Source organism: Equus asinus, chromosome X (assembly GCF_041296235.1).
Source record: "Equus asinus isolate D_3611 breed Donkey chromosome X, EquAss-T2T_v2, whole genome shotgun sequence".
In the NCBI taxonomy this organism is placed as follows: domain Eukaryota; kingdom Metazoa; phylum Chordata; class Mammalia; order Perissodactyla; family Equidae; genus Equus; species Equus asinus.
This window is the reverse complement of record NC_091820.1, coordinates 100,845,287-100,865,188: the sequence shown is the minus strand read 5'-3', so window position 1 is coordinate 100,865,188 and position 19,902 is coordinate 100,845,287. Positions and strand designations below refer to the sequence as shown.

The 19,902-nt window shown below is 36.2% G+C and overlaps 1 protein-coding gene across 2 annotated transcripts in view; it reads right to left on the bottom strand.

The window, feature by feature from the left end:
• The window catches only part of DNAAF6 (dynein axonemal assembly factor 6), a 35,737-nt gene that overhangs the window by 7,836 nt on the left and 7,999 nt on the right, over positions 1–19,902 (bottom strand). For both annotated transcript variants that reach the window (XM_014835329.3, XM_014835330.3), the window contains exons 3-5: positions 17,452–17,524; positions 15,340–15,445; positions 12,483–12,579 (exon numbers count right to left, since the gene is read on the bottom strand). In XM_014835329.3, the coding sequence (XP_014690815.1) occupies positions 12,483–12,579; positions 15,340–15,445; positions 17,452–17,524 (276 nt within the window). The remainder of the gene's footprint in view (positions 1–12,482; positions 12,580–15,339; positions 15,446–17,451; positions 17,525–19,902) is intronic.

The following is a 19,902-nucleotide window of genomic DNA, read 5'->3' as shown; positions in this document are numbered from 1 at the left end:
AAAGAATAAATTATTTTAATAGGTAAACTAAGGAAAACTCCTAAAAATTTCATTGGGAAACTTTCAACCTTTTGAGAGCTCAACTTCCGGAGTCAAACTTGGGTTTGAATTCTGATTCTGTCACTATTAGTTCTTTATTGTTTATTAACAAAAACCAACTACACCTCCTCCCAATTTATGGCTCAAAACAACAATAAACATTATCTCACACATTTTCTGTGGGTTAGGAATTTGGGGGTGGCTTAGCTAAGTAGTTCTGGCTTAGGGTCTATCATGAGGTTGTAGTCAAGTCATTGGCTCGAGCTGCAGACATCTGAAGGCTTTACTGGGGCCAGAGGGTTTGCATGCAAGATGGCTCACTCACATGGCTGTCAGCAGGAGGCCTCAGTTCTTCATCACATATACTTCTCCACAGGGTTTAGGGCCGCTTGAGTGTCCTTATGACACAACAGCTGTCTTCTCCCCAGAGTGAATGATCCAAAAGAGCAAGGCAGAACCAATGTGTTTTTTTTTTAACCTAGCCTCAGAAATTATACTTTTTCATTTCTGTAATATCTTATTGGTTATACAGGTCAGCCCTGTTCAATGTGAGAGGGAACTACACAAGGGAAGAATATCTGGAGGTGGGAATCATTGGGGGCCATCTTGTAGGCTGGCTACCACAGTACCCATCACTAACTTCAGTTCAAACCTCTGCCTTCTGGCCTTGTAAATAAAAAGGAAAAGGAAAAAAATCCACTAATTTAAGGTTTGTGAGATCCCTTCTTCCCACTTTCAGCTTGTCTTCAGGCAAGTAGTCAAAACTACTCAGTCTCTGGGAATACATTTTGGGGCTTCCCCGGACAGGTAAAGCTATGTTAAATTGCTTATAAATTGTTTTCATAGTCCTTCGTTTATCCTCTTCTATGTGTTGTAACAGAGCTGGCTTAATACTAAACCCTTGGTGGGGGGGATCATTAATGCATGATTATTGTTTTGATTTTTTTTTTAAAGATTGGCACCTGAGCTAACATCTGTTGCAAATCTTTTCTCTTCTTCCTCTTCTTCTCCCCAAAGCCCTCCAGTACATAGTTGTATATTCTAGTTGTGGGTCCTTCTGGTGGTGCTCTGTGGGACGCCGCCTCAGTGTGGCCTGATAAGTGGTACCATGTCCGTACCGAGGATCCGAACTGGCGAAACCCTGAACGTCAAAGCAGAGTGCACAAACTTAACCACTCGGCCATGAGGCCAGCCCTTCATTTTGAGTTTTAAGTTTCCTCTTTCTTGTCTTGTTCTTATGATAGATTTATATAACAAGATGGCTCCTGGGGAGATCATATTCCTATAATCTGTAAGTGATTAATACATGTTCCCCAGCTCCTCAGATAAGTATTTATGATCATATTATGTTTGAAAATTAAAATGAGAAGGCCAAATAGCAAGTGTTCCATAGAGGTCATCGGTTCTATATTTCCTCTTGAATTGTCACTCCCTCACTACCAGAACAGAAGAATAAGTGACACACATCTTATATGCAACTTGGCCAGTCTATGGTATTTATTGAAATTTCAGTCAACCTTAAGATATACAGAAGGGTTTGGGCTGACTCTTTGGAAGATACTCTTATTTAATTTATGGGTTCTAGATACTTAAAAACATTTTTATTTGACAGAGATACAGCAACCACCACCAATATAGTATTTGATTCTTAGCAAAGAAGTTAAGACTATTTGAGTTTCCTTTTAAAACTTAACAACATTAGGATATTTTGACTAACAGAAAAAGTTTGGGTAAGCCTCATTTTGAATTGCTTCAGTGATTTAATTTCCCATTGTTTAACTATGGAAGCACAAGTGAGATATTTTTTCAACTGCAGCCAAGTATTTTATAATTTTATAAGTATTTTATAAAAACTGTCATGAGCAATGTAATCTGTAGGAAAATGAAAAAAATCTAAAGGTGATGGATCCTCACTGTGAAGTTATATAAATAGAATAAAAACATAGAGTTATGTGTTTTCCAAAACTAGGGCATAAAACCAATACATATCTTTTTAAATTAATGGATAAATTTTCTATAATGTTACCATTTTGAAACATTCCAGTACTATATTGCCATGCCTGTCTTATAAGATGATAGAAGCATGACTCTTCTCTCACAGGAGTTAAGAGTAAGCTCTACGCATTCTGGAGTAAGACCACTCATCTATAGGACCTCTGTACCTCTATTGGCACCCACGCTTACCCCCAAACACTCACAGCCTCACCACCACTAGCTGTCTTGAGACTACCAGAACTAAAGTCGTTATACTTTTATCTCTATCGGTCAATAAACACAAGAAGCCTCAGATTCCCAAGTCCTTCCTTATCACCTAATAATTACCATCTGGATCTTCATATCTCCTATTTTGTTTCCATTTCCTACCCCTTATCAACTCATGAAACCCTTCCATTAGGTCCTCTGGAACACATAGTACATTATCCCTTATCTCATAAGCCTCTTTGAATATTCTTTTCCAACTTCTTAGTCTAACTGAAATCTGAATCTCCCTTGATGACACTGCTTCCCTTGTAGTCTTCTCAGTTGATGCCTGTTTTTTTCCTCCCATCCTCCTTATATCACTGGGCCTGCTCTTCCCTCCAGTTTTTTGAAATAAATCTCATGTCTTCACACTATACCACCAATACCCTCATTGTTGCAATCATCTACCAATTCCTGAGTTACCCCCCACCCCGATTTCTCTAAGAATAGTTCTTTGTTCTCTATTGATGTTTCTAACATTAACTTTTGTCTTAAATCTTGGTGATTTAAATATCCACTTAGATAACTTTTCTTAAACATTCTACCTTCACTTCTTCATCTCCTTCAAGTCTTGGCACAAGTATTGCCTTCTTGATGAGGCCTTCCCTGACTACACTATTTAAAATTGCTGCCACTACCAACCCTAGTACTCCCTATCACTTCTCCTTGTTCTTTTCCCTTTCATAGCATTTATCACCTTCCAATGTATAATAAAATTTATGTGTTTATTTTGTTCCTTTATATCTCCCATTAGAAAGTATGCTCTGTGAGGGAGGTGATATTTGTGTTTTTTTTACAGTATATTCAGTGCTTAGAATAGTACCTGTGCCTCATAAGCACTCAATAAATACTTGTTGAGTAAATGAATAAATGAATGAATGCAAGGATGGTTCAATATTAGGAAATTTAATATAATTTACCAATAGATCAAAAGTAAAAATATCATATGATCTCCACATATGTTAAAAAGGCATTTGACCAAATTCATCATCCATTCTTGCTTAGAACTCTTAATAAAATCAGAATCGATGAATAGTTCCTTAATACACAACCAAAAAGTCAGTATCAGGCCAAATGAGGAAACACCAGAAACATTCTAATTAAAGTGAGAAATAAGAAACAATGACCAATATTTACCACTATTATGTAATGTAGTTCTGGAGGTACTAAGTGATGCAATTAAACAAAGAAATAGGAGGTACAATTATCATTATCTGAGAGAAGAACATTCTAAGTGGAATGAACAGCGAAGAATCAGGAAATAATTTGACATATTGAAGGATCATGAAGAAGGCCAGGGTTGCTAGAAAATAATGAACAAGGAAAAAAATGTGGTATTAAAGGAAACTGAAAGACTAAGTATGGTTCAGATCATATAGAGCCTCAAAGGTCAAGATAAGGAGTTTGGATTTTGTTCTAAGTGCAATAGGAAGCCATTGAGGGTTCTGAGCAAAGAAGTGACATGATCTGATTTACTTTTTAAAAGGATCTCGTTAGACACTGTAGAAAGGCTACAAGGAAGCAAGAAAGGAAGGAGGGAAATGAGTCAGGAGGGAATCATAATGGTCCAGATGAGAAATGATGGTGGTTTGGAATGTGATGGTAGTTGTGGTGGTAATGAAAATTAGATGGATTTAGAATATATTTTGAAAGTAGAGCCAAGAAGACTTGCTGATGGATTACGTATGAGGTATAAAGGAAAGAGGAATGAGGGATGATTTAGGTTTTTAGCTTGTGCAGTTGGTTAAATGTTGTTGCCATTTCCTGAGGTGAGGATGATCAATGAGAAAGAGGTTTGGGAAAGACAATCAAGAGTTCTGTTTTGGACATGTTAGGTTTGAGTTGCCTAATAACCAAGTGGGAGATGAGAAGTAAGCAATTGGTTATATGAATCTGAAGCTCATGGGAGAGGTCAAGACTAGATTGATAAATAGTATTTAAAGCCACGGGACTAGATCGAAAGAGAATAGAGAAAAAAAGACATAGGTCTTTTTCAGAGACCTAGAGGACTTCAGACAGGAGACGAAGAGCCAGTGATTTGGGACCAAAGGAGATGAGGAATTCCCAGCGATTTTTGAGGAAAACCAGCAGAGAGTGGGGCATTAAAGTAAATAAGAAAACATGTTTCAAGAAGGAGGGAGTAATTAAGAGCATGGAATACTGCTGAGTGGTGCACCTTCTGTTCAGGACAGGATAACTCTTCATTTTTCAGGACTGTCCCTCTTATTGCAGGATTTAGAGCATGCCTGGCCCCTGAGTACTAAATGTCAATACATCCTGTAACTAAAAATGCCTGCACTCATTTCTAAAAGTCCCCTTGGGGCCCATACCATGACTACCTTTGTACTCTTTGTTCATTAGCTCTAGTGACACACAGTAGGCACTCAATAAACATTACATGAGTAAATAAATGGGTCCTTGTCATCAGCTAGAAAGTATTCTTGAGTGTCTTCTATACTAAAAAAAAAAAAAAAAAAATCCCCAAATTCTGCTTCCTCTTCAACAACCATCTCCTCTCTTCTCCTTCTCTGCTAAACTTCGTCAGAGAACAATCTATATTTACTGCCTTTTCTTCCTCACTTCCTATTAGCTTCTCAGCTTTCTTCAATCTGGTGTTGGCCCCTACCATGCAACTGAAGCTGCTCTCTTCCAAAGGTCACCAGAGACTTCTTAATGGATGAATCTAAAGGTTCCTTCTGCACCCTAATCCTGCTTTACTTCTCTGCAACAGTAGATACTATTATGATTTCCTCCCATCTCTGAATATCCTTCTCAGTTCCTCTTCCTTTATCCTTCCCTCAATTATTGGTATTTTCTAGGGTCAATCTGTGAATCTGCTTGCATGGATTCAGAAGTTTCTGCCAGTTCTGGTTCAAGGATTCTGGACCATGTGATTCAGATATTTTAATGAAAGCTTCTCAGAATGACATCATCAAATGTAAAATTACTGATTTTTATTACCAAGTAATATGTATAAAACATCTTTCGCCCTTATTTCATCTCTGAACTTAAGCCCATCTCAAACTGTCTCTCCTCCGCATGTCTATCTCTATCTTTCTCATTATGGGGGACTTTTATTTTCAATTCTACTAATTTTGGTATTATTTAAAATTTTAAATATATATAACTTTCATAATCAGAAATATATTAAGTCTATACAGTTATATTATCTTTTGAGGGGGTATTCATCCCCCACCATTATGAAAGAATGTTATGATATTAACTATAAATGTATGTATATTACTGAGAACCATTAGAAATTTAATTGAAGGTTTACTGGTGCTGTCTGGAGCTGATTATAAGGAATTGTATTACAGCTCAGATATCTTTCTCTCTGCCACACAGTCTGATATATAACCAACCAAATAAGATTAGCATAATCAGAAAGCCTACAAAAAAAGGTGTTCATCCTCTAGAATTTTAAATGGAAAACAGAGTCCATTCCATTATCAAGCAGCCAAATCTATTTATTCTTTAAAAGTAAACAAATATGACTTTTAACCTTAAGAGAGAAAACAGGATTTGAGAGGCAGACCATTCAAGAAACCAGTGAATTCTCAGAGGATGGCAGACACTTTGCTCTGAATGATTGATAGCCCTTTCTCAGTTGAATACGTGTGATAAACATGTGACTTCTGCTTGTGTCTGCCAGGTGGTGACTGACTCCTATCCCATGCCTGATTCTCACTCTATTCTCATTGAGATTTAGAGATGGAGTAAGGCTCATATCCAGGTGAGCAGGTGATGATGAAAAAAAAAACAAAAACAGGCTTGTTTTTCAGGTCAGGTCAGAATGTTCCTTTATCAGTACAGATCAATTAAAGTAGGAACACCAAAATATTATGTATCCATTGAAGCTCAAAAAGAGTAACAAGTTATCTGCAGGCTGCTTTTCCCCTCTCCTAGAACAAATGATGGCACAATACCAGTAACACTAGCCCATTCATTTTTGGATTTTAGAGATAGTCTGCTGTTCAACACCCATGGGTGAAAATGGGAATCCACTGACATACTGCGCCACTGCACCTATCCCCCTTCCTGCTGCAAATAGTCCTATGGAGAAGCCAGGCTACCTCCCTACATATCTCTGTTACCTACAGTTCCTTTTTTCTACACTCTCCAACTGGCACGCAAGAGTTTAGGTACTTCAGTCAGCCCTGTTTCTCAGGGGTAGGCAGGTTCCCATTCTTTCCTACCTTGTTTCTGTGACAGCTTTTTGGCTTTCCCCATATGGTTGTTCATATCTCTAAGGCCATGCCACAATCTCAACCTCACTTCATTGATCCAATTACTCTTGGTTTTCAATACCTGCCTGGAAATGGAATGAGAATTCACAAGGCCTCTGTTTGAACTCTGCCTCTGATTGTTGACTCCATCCCAAGGGCCACCTATTCTGTCTCCATTTCATCCCATTTCTACAAGTTTCCTAGTCTTCCTCTCAACATCTCCCCCTCTCCAAACACACACTTGCTACCTAAAATCAGTTCTACTTGATTCCACACCTGCTGAAAAGCCAGCACTCTGTGGTAGTATACAAGTATTCTAAGCCCTGCAGAGAGCAAACACCAACTCTGAAAATCAACATCTCCAGTCCCTGTCTTTGAGTTCCCTAGAGATTTGTATTTCTAACTGCCTACTGGACACTTCCAACAAGATTTCCTTCAGGCTCTTCAAATTCAATATAACCAAAACTTAATACTTTTCTCCTAGAACTTTGTCTTCTTTCTTTTGCTTTCCATACCCGATCTGCACAACACAAACAAAACCACCCTTTGCTTACTCTCATTCCAAATGTAATAGATGGTAATTGTTAAAAATATGAAAAATTCAGATGAGCAACAAAGAAAATAAAAACCATCTCTAAGACTACTATCCAGAGAGAAACCACTTTATATTCCCATACTTCGATTACTGCCATCACCATTCACCTAGTCACCCAAGCTAGAAGTCTGACTCCTGTTTCTCTCTTACATATCACATTTGACCACTTTCTGAATCCTATCAATACTACCTCCAAAATGTCTACTGAAGCCATTCTTTTCTATCCCCACTGCCACGGTTCAGGCCCTTACTTCTCTCATCTGAACAAGCACAAGTGTCTATCAACTGGTTTTCCTACCACCAGTCTCCCAAACTCACACTCATCTCCTACCACAACCTCCACCAAATTCTCCATCATAATCTGCCACTAGAGTTGTTCTGAAATATGCATCTAATCATTTAACTCACTTGCTTTATAACTTTCAGCAACTCTAATGTCCAGAAAATAAAGTCCAAATTTCATGCTGTCTTAGTCTGCTTGGGCTGCCACAACAAAATACTATAGACTAAGAAGTCTGTGCGTGCCAGACATGACAACATGGTTGGTTTCTGGTGAGACTCTCTTCCTGGCTTGTAGATGGCTGCTTTCTCACTGTGTGTTCACATCACAGGGGGAAAGGGTGAGCAGAGCAAGCTCTTTGGTGTCTTTTCATATAAGGGCACTAATAGCATCATGAGGGCCCCACCCTTGTGACCTCATCTAAACCTAATTACCTCCCAAAGGCTCCAATTCCAAATATCATCGCATTGGGGGTTAGGGCTTTAACATATAAATCTTGGAGGAGCACAATTCAGTCTGTAGCACACGGTATGACTTCAAGGGCTTTTACAACTAGCTCTAAGCTGCCTCTTCTGTTTTATCTTTTATTACTTCACACTAGTGCATTCTGGGGCTCCAAGAACATCATGAATAGTTCTCAAAACACATCATATGCTTTCATAGCACTCTGCCTTTGCTCATCCTTTTCATTCTTCTTAGACAGTTTTTCTACCCTGACAAGCTATTATGTCCTTCAAATGTCCAGGTCAAATGCCACCTGTATTGTGAAGTCTGCTTGGATTTCCTCTTTTTTCCGCCCATATCACTTTGCACATGCTTCCATCAAATTCAAATCGCCTGGGCTCAAATTGTAGTTTGGCCTGATTCTAAATGTGTGAACTTAAGCAAGTTACTTAACTTCTTTGTGCTTCAGTAACCTCATTTGTACGGTGGCAATAATAGCACTTATTTCACAGAGTTTTGGTGTGGGCATTAATGAGTTATTATGTGCAAAGTTCTTAGAGAAATGCCTGGCACATAGTAAGCATTATATAAAGTATTTGCTATTATTATTGTATCACGTTAAGTGAAAACAATCAGGATAAAAACTTTTATTCATAGACTGTAAACGTAGGGAAATGGCTCCACTATGGCACTCTGGCAACCTTGCACTATCATCATAGGCCACATAAGCTACATAGGCAATGCTCGACTGTGGTCTGCCCAGGTCTTGGCAGAACATCCTGTGATCTTCCTGGAATGTGGGAAGATAAGCAGTCTTGTGAGGAGCTGCCTCACGGCTGTTTCTTATCTGTCTTTCTACCTTGTGGGAGGCTCCTTATCTTGCAGGAGGAAGCCACAAGGCAGTTTTTCATCCTACTCTCTGGTTCCTGTAAGGCACAGGACTTTCCACCTCCCTCCTCTTCGGTGCAGGCTATAAAACAGTTAGCTGCAGGCTAGAGTTGGATCTTCAGGAACACAGTGCCCCATTGCTCACGTCACCTGTCATCAGGCTCCTTTAGTTCAATGTTGTCCTGTGGGGCAAAGGGACACAGGGAGCTGACACTCTGCTGATCTTGCTTATGCTGTCTGTGTAAGTAATAAACTATATCCATTTGGGCTTATGTTTCCTTATTGGATGGATCTATGAAAATCTGTTCTGCTGCTTATGGACTGCTTGATCTCTTGATAGTACGCTCCTTGAGAGAAGGAGAACCTTATCTATTTTGTTCAACACTGTATATTGAGTATCTGGCTTATAGTAAGTGCTCAATAAGTATTTGTTGAATTGAAAAATTACAGCAGACAAGATAAATACGTATTCAAGGATATATAGTCAAGGATAGATATCAAACCCATTACAGTGGGAACCTTGTGAGGAGGGATGGAGAGGATGAAAGAGAACATAAAAAAAAAAAAAAAAACCAAAACCAGACAGGTGCATTCTATTCGTGAGTTTTAGAGAAAAACATACATGTATTACCTAGGAGGAAAAAACCCTCTAGCTCTCTTTTCATTCTGTCATTACTTTTTATGAGTATTTGATACCTTGTAAAGTTGACCTTATTTTCTCAACTATAATATAAAGAGGAAAGGATTGATCAGCATCTTTCAAAGTGTGTTCCAAGAAGCGCCAATTTTTCTCCTAGGAGCTGCCTCATGGGTGATAGCACCCTTTTAACTAAGGAAGTGGTACTTTTATGTGTTTTATATGTTGGGCTCTCTCACAGAATTTTGTTTGAAGAAAAGGGTTGACAGCTAAAAACCAAATGAAACAATCCTGCCAACCACTGGCCTAGCTCTAGCTCTAAAATTAATGTACAGCATGATGACTACAGTTAATAATACTATATTGAATACTGAGAATTTGCTAAGAGAGTAGATTTCACGTGCTCTCATCACACACACATACAAATGGTAAGTATATGAGGAGATGATATGTTAATTAGTTTGACTGTTATCATTTCAATTTGTATATGTATATCAAATCATCATGTTGTATACCTTAAATATATACAATTTTTATTAAAAAAATAAAATGCCTAAATATAGATTAAGGCAAGGGAAGTTTGGTAGCTACAAACGAGAGGGCAGAGCAGCAGGCAGAATTTGGATAATAGAGCTCTTTGGGTTGGGGTTAGAAGGAAAGAATGAAAGGTTTGCTGAAGACATTCATATTCCTAACTCAGAATTTCATTTAGGACAATCGCTTTGATTTAGGACTCATAAATCTTGCTTTCTTATTTGGAGTCTGGGGAGGATAAAGGAAAGGGTGGTCCTTGTGAATTTTTAAACCCCAAATCACTCCTTGTTCTTAAACAGATTGTATGTGCTCCTATTACCTTCCTCAGCTTAAGCAGAGGTCTTCCTCTTAAAGTCTCTACTTTGGATTGTTGCATATAGGCCAGGTCCAGGACCCAAATAGCATATTTAGCCAATTCTAAGGTGCAATTTTCCCCACATTTGAATGTTTCTGATATTGGGATGCATCGCACAATCAATGCGTACATTTAAAGGGGTAGTTTACTTATTTTTCCTTTGTTATTAAATAAATGGCACATTTACAACTTGAGGATGCTTTAGATTTGAGGAAATAAATGCCATATTATCAACAGAAATAATAAGCTTATAAATTTGAGAAAGAAATACTCGAGATTGGTCAACAACCTCTTTAGTCTACCAGTGGGGGTTAAGCAATGATGGTGGATGTCATCATTAATATGCCTATTGGATAAAATTCAAGCTAAAAATCAGAACTTTTTTTCTTTTATGAGAGTCAGCTTACCAGTACACCACTGTCCACAATTATTCTTATTTTTGTTATAGTCACTGCTTACTCAAATAAGCCATGATATTTCATGCCTGGATACCTTTCCATGTGCTCTTACCTCTGCTTGCTTTGTGTCACCATGTACTTGGTATACGCCTCTAAATACGTACTTACCGTACTTGAACTACAATGATTTGTTAGTGTCCATCTCCTTTACTGTAAATTCCTTGAGGGTAATTGTTTCTTATTTATCTCTGTATCCTTAGTACTTAGGACAGTGCCCGGTATGTAGCAGTATTCACTAAGTATTTAAAGATTGAATATATGAATAAAAAGAAAGAAGGAGGAAAAGAACAGTATACATGCAGTAAAGTGCTATGGCACCAACAAATGTTTCATTTGCTGCTGCCATTCAGTGGTGTCCATGCTTTATCCAAACCCTCTGAACTCCTGGTAGACTTAGAATTGTCAACACTGAGTTTATTTATTAACAATAAAATGAGTACATTCATGTTAGTTTTGTCTCCCTAATCGATTATAAATTCATTAGAGGGAGGGATCAAGTCTTCTTTATCTATCTGTTGAGTTTTAGATAAATTCTATATTCCTATTCGGAGGTGTGATTTAATTTCCAAGATTCTTCATTTGGTATACCTTTTTTATTAAAACTAGTAGTGATTTGCATGAGAGAAATGGAAAGGCCCACAACAGTTTTATTTATTTAGGGCCTGGAATTGCTCCAGAGTTTAGAGCAATCCTCGATACTAGACATCAAAAATGTAATTTTACAGTAATTTAAAGAGAGGAATTTGAATATTACTGGTAAAACCCTGGGAGCTAATTACTTTAAGATCACTTGAAACCTTAACTCATTAGAGTTTGAAAAATCTCCTGTGGTCACTATTCCCATTATGTTAGTTGATTCAATTGAATGTCTTAGATTTTGCTAATAAGAGAAAACCTGAAGTTCATGCAAAAAAAGAGAGAGTCCATTTATCATTTGCTTAAGGAAAAAATATTAAGCATCTTCTGTGGACGCCTCAGTAGTCTATACTGTAAAATATTGAAAGAGAGGGAGGTAAACAGAGAGATGCACAGCCCCTGATCTCAAAAAATAAATTCTCAGCACCATAATTACTAGTGTATGTTGCTGAAATGAGTTGCATTCCACACTCTTGGTTAGGTCTAGACTTTTCAAGATCATTATGAAACTCAAATAAGCAAAAGTAAGGTGGTCTCATTGATACTGTTGGTATTGCCAATGTTATTAGATAGAAACAGTGGTTTGGCAAAGAATGCTCTACCAACCTGCTGTAATGTCATTCAGATAAGGGAGCCAAGTGATGTTTTAAATGTCTTTTTAGAGTCTTAAATCAGAAGTTCAGATCCAAAAATTTAAAAAACAAACCTTTTTAAATCTTTACCCCAATGTAAGCTGAATCATTAAAAGAAATACAGATAGAAGAGATAAGACAAATTCAGGGAAGGAAATATTTTATTATGATTGCCTATTAACTCATCAGATCTTAATAACCAATCAAATGGCATGCATGGGACAGAACTAGGATGAAAGAAAATTCAGTCAAATCAGATTGGGCAGTTTTAATAGGACTGGAAATAGTGCATTATGTCATATGACTCTATTATGTTTGTAAATCTTATCCACAGGTGTAAATTTAGTTTATTTTGTACTGATTTTAAACTGTTTATCCCTTTATTCCCTTAGTACCTGAAAAATAGCGACCACCATTTTTAGAGTTTACAGCCTTGCTTATGTTATTATGTATACACACTCAGTCAATTTAACTATGTGTGGTCATATGGAAAATGGGGAGGACAGGAGACGCTTACCACTAGATCCTCACAACAAGCTGTTGAAGAATCCTTTCTTGTGAATCCTAGGAATACATCCTCAGTTCCCACCTGCTGTTTGAATGTGATCTCATACCTAAACAAAAAGCCAAGGGTATAGAGATTCAAATGAAAGAGCAATTCCCTGTCACAAACAGAAAACTAGAAACTTATGAGGAGGCGCTGTTACAAAAAAATAAAAGGACTAAATAAAGTGCTTGCAGTTTTCCAGGCATGTAGCAGAAGGTAAAGGAACAGAAGTCTAGAAACCCAGTCAAAAACACCTAAGTTGTAAAGCAGGATTTACATTGTATGTATTTCTTTTCTAAAAATAAAGCTTAACTTTTAGAGTTATACAAATAAAACAGATTGAGGGAACTTCTAATAAGATTCTAATAAGATTAAAAGTAGAAGCAAAAAGGAATGTCCTTTCCTGAAAAACAATGGCTCAGAAGAATAGTGGGCCCATAACTCAGGGTTTAATGGATAGATAGAAACCCTCCTCTGCTAAATTTAAGCCACAGAGTAGGCTTAGAAAATCCAAGTTTAGTACTGTTTCTGTCATTAACTGTGTGACCTTGGTCAAGTCACAAACTCACAGGGTCTCGGCTTCCAGATTTGTAAAATTGATCGGAAGGCGTGGGTTTGAACTAAATGATCTCTATGGCCTTTTCCACTTCTAAAATTCTACAGGAGAAACACTGGTAGTGTAGTCAGCATAGCTACACTATAGTGTTTAGAATCTAGTCCTACAGAATTCTTAGTCCAGTGAAAGATTTTCCTGGTATTTCACCTCACACATGACAATCCACAAATCTTGCCTTGCCCCCAAATTTGGGCCCCTAGGGATAGAATGGTTTATAGAAGCACCCAGCCATATGTACCCTATCTTTTTAGATGGAATGAAGTAAGCAAATATTTACAAATGGTCTTTTCCATTTAATTCTACCCTAATGAATAAAAGGTAAATCTCTGGATAGGAAGATTAAAGGACTACATTGAACTTCTGACCACTTGCAAATAGAAATGCCCAGGAATGAAAAGGGGATTTCTCTGAGGTGGAACAGGACTAATAATAAGTAGCTATTTGGTATGGCTTTTTTCTTAATAGCCTATAACATTTATCAGGTATTTACAAAGGTGAAGCCAGGTTAAAATAAAACAGAAAGGTATCGATCCATATACCCATGACTTCCAAATGGATTTGCTGAAGCTGCTGTTCTTCTCTTCGTCTCCAGATGCAATTTTCCAACTGCCTATTCTATACATTTGCCTGGATGTCCCAAAGGCAGCTCACAGTCCACACAGCCAAAACCAAACTCACCGCTTCCCTTCCACCTACATTCCCAATTGCAGTTAACGGCCTTGCTATCCACCCAGTCACTGAAGCTATCATCTTTGATGCTTTTCTCTCATTCATTATATCTAATCAAATACCAAATCCTCTCTCAAAGACCCTCATACTTCTCCCCGAAGCCAGTATTAGCTCAGGCCCTTATTATTTTTTATTTGGCCAGTTGTGATTCTTCTTTTGTGAACTGCCTGTTCGCATTCTTTACCCATTGGGACATTCTGAAATGTATCTGTATAAGATAGAAAATAAAGATTTAAAAAAATCTTATAAAGCAACTTTATTCATATCCTGACTGGAGTTCTTATTCATTTAAAGCTTTCATGGATGTTCTTTCCACAGAACATCAAACATCAGGATAAAAAGCGAAAATTTACCAAATTTGGAGCTTGCCACATATGGATGTTTGACATTCATTAGACAAGATGACAAATGAGTGACTTAATTCTATTCTTTCATATGGATGTATAGGCACTGTACAAACGTAACCTGAGATTTACTCTCTTCATTCTTAAGATACAGAGAGAAATGTTTTAAAATTCTCTTTGATTTTTTTATGGGTTTTACGTATTTTTGACACTGTTTATTTGAAAGCTAGATACTGTTTTCCAGTTAATTATCTGCAGTCTCCCACTGCTTCTATTTTCAGAACTGACAGAAAATAGCAGCATAGGCTTTTTTTTAAAGCATTGGACACAGTTTATAGTCAGAATTAGAAAAGTTGTCAGATCACTTGCCATAGAAGTCTTCAAGAATTTATAAAGTACATTAAAATTTAGTAAATATTGCCTTCATTTTTCAAGCTGTTCTAAAGATTCAATCAAAATTTCATTTTAAAATACATATATTTAAAGCTTAATGTATTTAGCCATTAATTTAAATTATGTACGTAAACATACTTTAAGTTCCTTAAAAATATGAGTGATTTATCAGAAGGAAAGGCTTTTTTATGATAATAATTCTAAATTTCAGATTTACAATTCCTATTAAAAAAGCTACAAAATGAGGCTTCAATCCTGCTTGTAAAATATTCTAAACATAATCTTAAAATAACTAGTAAATAAAGTAGCTAGTAAATAAATAATTGATAATTGGAGAACATAGCCTTTTACCAAAATTGTGCAACACTGAGTAATTAAAAGCATGTCTTTGACACATAAACATCGTACAATAATTTAGTTTGTATGAATGCTTGTAATTTAATGGGCTGGTTTTTTCCCACTGTTAGTTCCAGATTACACTACTAACTGACATTAAGTATAAATTTATAATGGAAATGACTGTATTTTTGTTAGATAATAACTGAAAGGAAGGTGTTATGTTTTATTATTTGTTTCTGCTCTAGAAGGAAAAAATCATCAATTACACATGCCTTCTGTGTGTCACTGTAGTTTTATCTTTTATGTGGTAGAAGTTACTTTATGAATCTTGTCAAAAATAGAATGGTATCAGATGACAGATCTAACTTAAACCCCTAAACAACATTCCTGGCTTCATTTGACTTACTCTGGTTTTTCTCTAACATCCCACATATCATCGTGCTCTGCTCCTTGTGGAACCTCTTCTGGATTCCAGATTTCTTCTTTATTTTCGTCACTGGGTTGAGGGATGACTGCGAAGAAAGGGAAGATAAAGCTGAAGCTGTTGGTTGTTTTCCCCCTTGAAATCATTCCTTTCTTCACACTCAGTTTGGAATCATTGAAGTAAATATTAGTAATCACTAGCTTGTTTTTTGGTCAAAACAAGCTAAATTACTAAGAAGTGACTTAAAATTTTTAAATCAATACACAACCAATACATTGTAGAATTATAATAACAGTTGTAGAAAATTTGGAAAAGACGTATAAGCAAAAAGAAGAAAATAAAATAATCTACAATCCAACTGCCTGGAGATAATCAATGATAGTATTCTGGTGTATATCTTTCCAGTCTCTCTCTCTCTCTGTTTCTCTCTCCAAATACAAACACATACATATTATATATACACACACACACATATATAATAACACATAAACCTTTATATATAAAATATATCACATATATATGCAAAGAAATATCACATATTTTTTCAGAACCTTAAATAGAATCATATGTAAAATATTTTTATATAAAAGAACAAGTCAAACCTACAATCAATCTGATTTGGGTAGAAATATCTTATCTTGCATTGTGTTTTACTATATAAAAGCCCTTTGATACCTTTTCCATGCAAGCATGACATAATTTTTAAAAAATATTTTCAGTTACTAAAACTGAAAACAGTGAATACAGTGATCATTTTTTAACCCAGTATTTTCCTCACGTAGACATGAGCTTTAAAGAAAGTGCCTATCATTTGTCCTTTATGTAGAACTGAACATGTGCCTGGGTTTCTACATGTCATCTTTAAATGTTTGAAAGTAAATTGGCATGCAGAAAACCAGCTTACGTATTTGTTCCAACTATTGGGGCAGCAAATGGAGACCCACATTAGGTACAGAACATCATTTTGAGTTCTTTTAAGCATCCCCAGAAATGCACCTGATTATCAGGTTTTCAATTCTGCCAATTCTTTTGAAATTATCTGCTTGTATCTGGCATGGGCTTTGTAAAGCCTAATTACAGATTTATATAACGTTTTACATATGACTCATTGTTCTCAGAATTCAGAGATTATTAGACCTACATTATCAGAAATACAGGCAGCACAGAAATACATCCAAATTTGAACTAGTCTTCTGTGGAGAGAACATCTCTTGAATTAGGCGAAGACTCTTAAGTATGTAGAGCGATAATAACTGAAATTTTAAAATCATCCCCTCAGACCTCATTTTAGCCATTATTTTAAATGTTTTTCCAGATAAAATCTTTTACAATTAGCTAAAGAGATGAAGGACTTCATTTCCTTTCCCTGCTCACCCTCTGGTAACGCCGATCATGACCAAGAGGATTAGAGCATTCTATATTTGTGAAGATGTGTAAAACATTCAACTCTGTGAAAATGTATAGGCCAAAATGTTGGGAAACATCCCAAAAATACTTCTTGGAACTGTCACTATATAAGTCACTTTATGGGCTTTAATTTATAAGCATTTCAATGTAAGATAAAATTGTGTAGTTATTTGTTTTATTGTGTTCTACAAAAGACTATTAGCTCATTGCGGGTAGAGACTTTTTCTATTTTGGTTTCTATCATAGTCTCAGAGATGATCATACTGCTGGTACATAATAGGCTATCAAAAAATATTTATTCAATGACTTAATAAATGAATTCTATGAAATTGCCAGAATATAGCAGGGTAGAAGGTGAAGAAGCTAAGCATCTTAGTAACTAGACCTTCAAGAATAAAAAAGTTATTTAATCACATGTGACTTTCTTGGCTTTCCATCTCAGGAAATATACCCCCAAAATGTGAGTAATTCCAGGCAAACTAATTTCCCTTACTGGAAAAATGACTTACTTGCAACAGTAGAGTAAAAACAACATCTTTATATGTAAATTGCTGTTCATCATTTCCACAATTATTTGAGCTCATCTTTAATAAGTGCTAGTGTTAGTACTACTCTCCCTATAATTTTTCTCCCAAAGAAAAGATTATGCTGATTATATTGATCAATACTCTTTGTTAAATAACTCACCTTCGAACTCTTCTGTTTTGCTTGGTCCAATATTCCCAGGATCCATGGCTCCAATGGTAGATGGACAGGTTGACTAGGGGAAAAGAAAAACAGTCCAACATTCTGTAATTACCACTTTTATAACTTATATGACCAGTAATACTTTAAACTTGATAGCCTTTCCATCTAAAATTTCATAGAGTTTCCCAGGTTAATTATCTATCATTGCTATATAACAAAGAGACAGATGTCAAGTATTATTTTGAATTTGTCTTCCTTGTCCTTTCAAAAAGTATTTGGTTTAATAGACCCTAAGGCAGAAGTGATCTTTGATCAAACTAAATCCCCAGTTCCAGCCCAGTGAATCATGTATTCCTGGGGCTAGGGGAGTGAGCCACACTCATCTCTTTGAAGGTCAGAACCAAGGGTTAGTATAAGACACCTTTGGGTTTTGGCATTGTCTGGTCATAGTTAGATGGGTGATAGACGTACGGGAAAGTTTTACAGAAATAAAAACAAACACTAAATAGAATCTAAATATTTAAACATCGATTGACTCATTCAAAAGTCCTGATAACAGCTTTTACTTCTTTCCACTGTGGGTATGAAACACTTTCTCATCCCACCACCTCATGACACTAGCGAATTTAAACAGCAACCCTAAATTAATAGTGTCAAATACATGCTGGACCATTTCAGTCTTCATACAGGTTCAAGTTTATTTTGCCATCTTCTGCACAAGCATACATATCCCGACAGGACTGTCCCTGACTCACCAGTACAAGAACAGTTTTTCTTTTTTCAACACATATTATACCATAGTATGGTGGCAACCATTTCATTGGTCCCTCTCAGGGTTTTTTTTTGATATTTTAAGAAAATCCCAATTTTTCACTAATTGTTCTTGCTGTTGTCAGACTATGCAGTTCCAACTCATTGCTGTCAGTCAAAAAATTCTTACCTCCTAGGATCCTGGCAAACTAGCACCTCTAGCTCTCCTTTCTCAGACCCCTGCCCTTATCTCCCAAGACTTTAGACGTGTACAAAGTTATAATGTCCTGTTTTGACAAGAGGAATACTGTCTGGCCTTGAAACTTGAAAACTGGTGGAAAAGCTCACCTGGATTTTTATTATGCTAAACTATTCCAAAGCTATAAATAAGAAATTAATCTGTAACATCTCAACAATTTCTGAGACAGTAACTATTCCTTTCTAAAAAGGTGTTTCAAAAGTGCTATGTCTGCGTGCTAAGGCGTTACAGGCATTTTTATGTGAAAATCCCAAGACAATAGTCTGTACATTTTTTTCCTTTTTAATCACTAACGTCATATAAACTTGTAATGCTTTTCTTAAACTATTAATCATCAGAACACTAATAGTCAATAAAGGTAAAGCATTTCTTGGTACATGAGGGCCTCTTATTCTGTTGAGTGCCTCCTTCCACTGAAAATTAAAATCTGTAGAAATAAAAACATGAACATTCCTAACAAAAATTGGTATGCTCTGCATGGACAGTGATGATTTGATCAGTATATCAGAACAGAGGGGGAGTTGCAGTTTATTAACTTAATGAAAATAGATGATTAAAAATAAAATTTTCAAATGAAAAAAGGGATCAGGATAATAAAAACATTAAAAGCCATCTGGCAATTGTTTTCTATAAGAATATGTTTCAGCCTTTACCATCAATCCACATCAATTATCTGAGCAATTTATCATTGCAATTCATGCCACTTTGTAATATGCAAGAGCGTTAGAACATCCTTGTTACAATGACTGTGAAGAGGGTGAACCTTATTTCCCACAGGTCTTATGATCCCCTTGTGAGTTTAAAAAACAACAGACATATTCTCTTTCCAACTCCCAGATTCTTAACAATTCATGGTGGGGATAGCATAAATAAACCAATGTGTATGCAACAGTTCTAATGATGTTTTCAGAGAGTATATTTTCAAAAACCCATCATTCTTGTAATCATTCCACAGTTCCCAAGATTAATACATGTTAAAAAATGAAAAGCCATTTCTCTCCTGGAAAATTTAATAGTTCATTAGAAACATTAATTATTCTCCCACTGTTCTGATACTCCAATTCTATATCCTCTAATGATATCTGTACTGCAGTGTCTGAATGACCAATTATCTCAAAATTGCTTCTAACCCAGATATACCAAATCATACATTATTATAGTAATTTTCTTTCATAAATTGTACAGTTTGGTAAAATGATCCTAGTCTCTCTACTCTAATAAGCACTCATCTTTCCCCTAGAAACACCTCTAGATACAAATAAACATCGCCATAAATAAACGTCAAAGGGAACAGGCTTTGTAACCAGGGTAAATCCTTATCTCTGAATCTGTTCCAGTTACAAAATCCACTTCCCTTTATTCAAGATCACTGTTTCTCAAATACTTAATACACTTTTTCTATGCGACATAACCCTACCTTTCTCAGGATGTATGATTCTCTT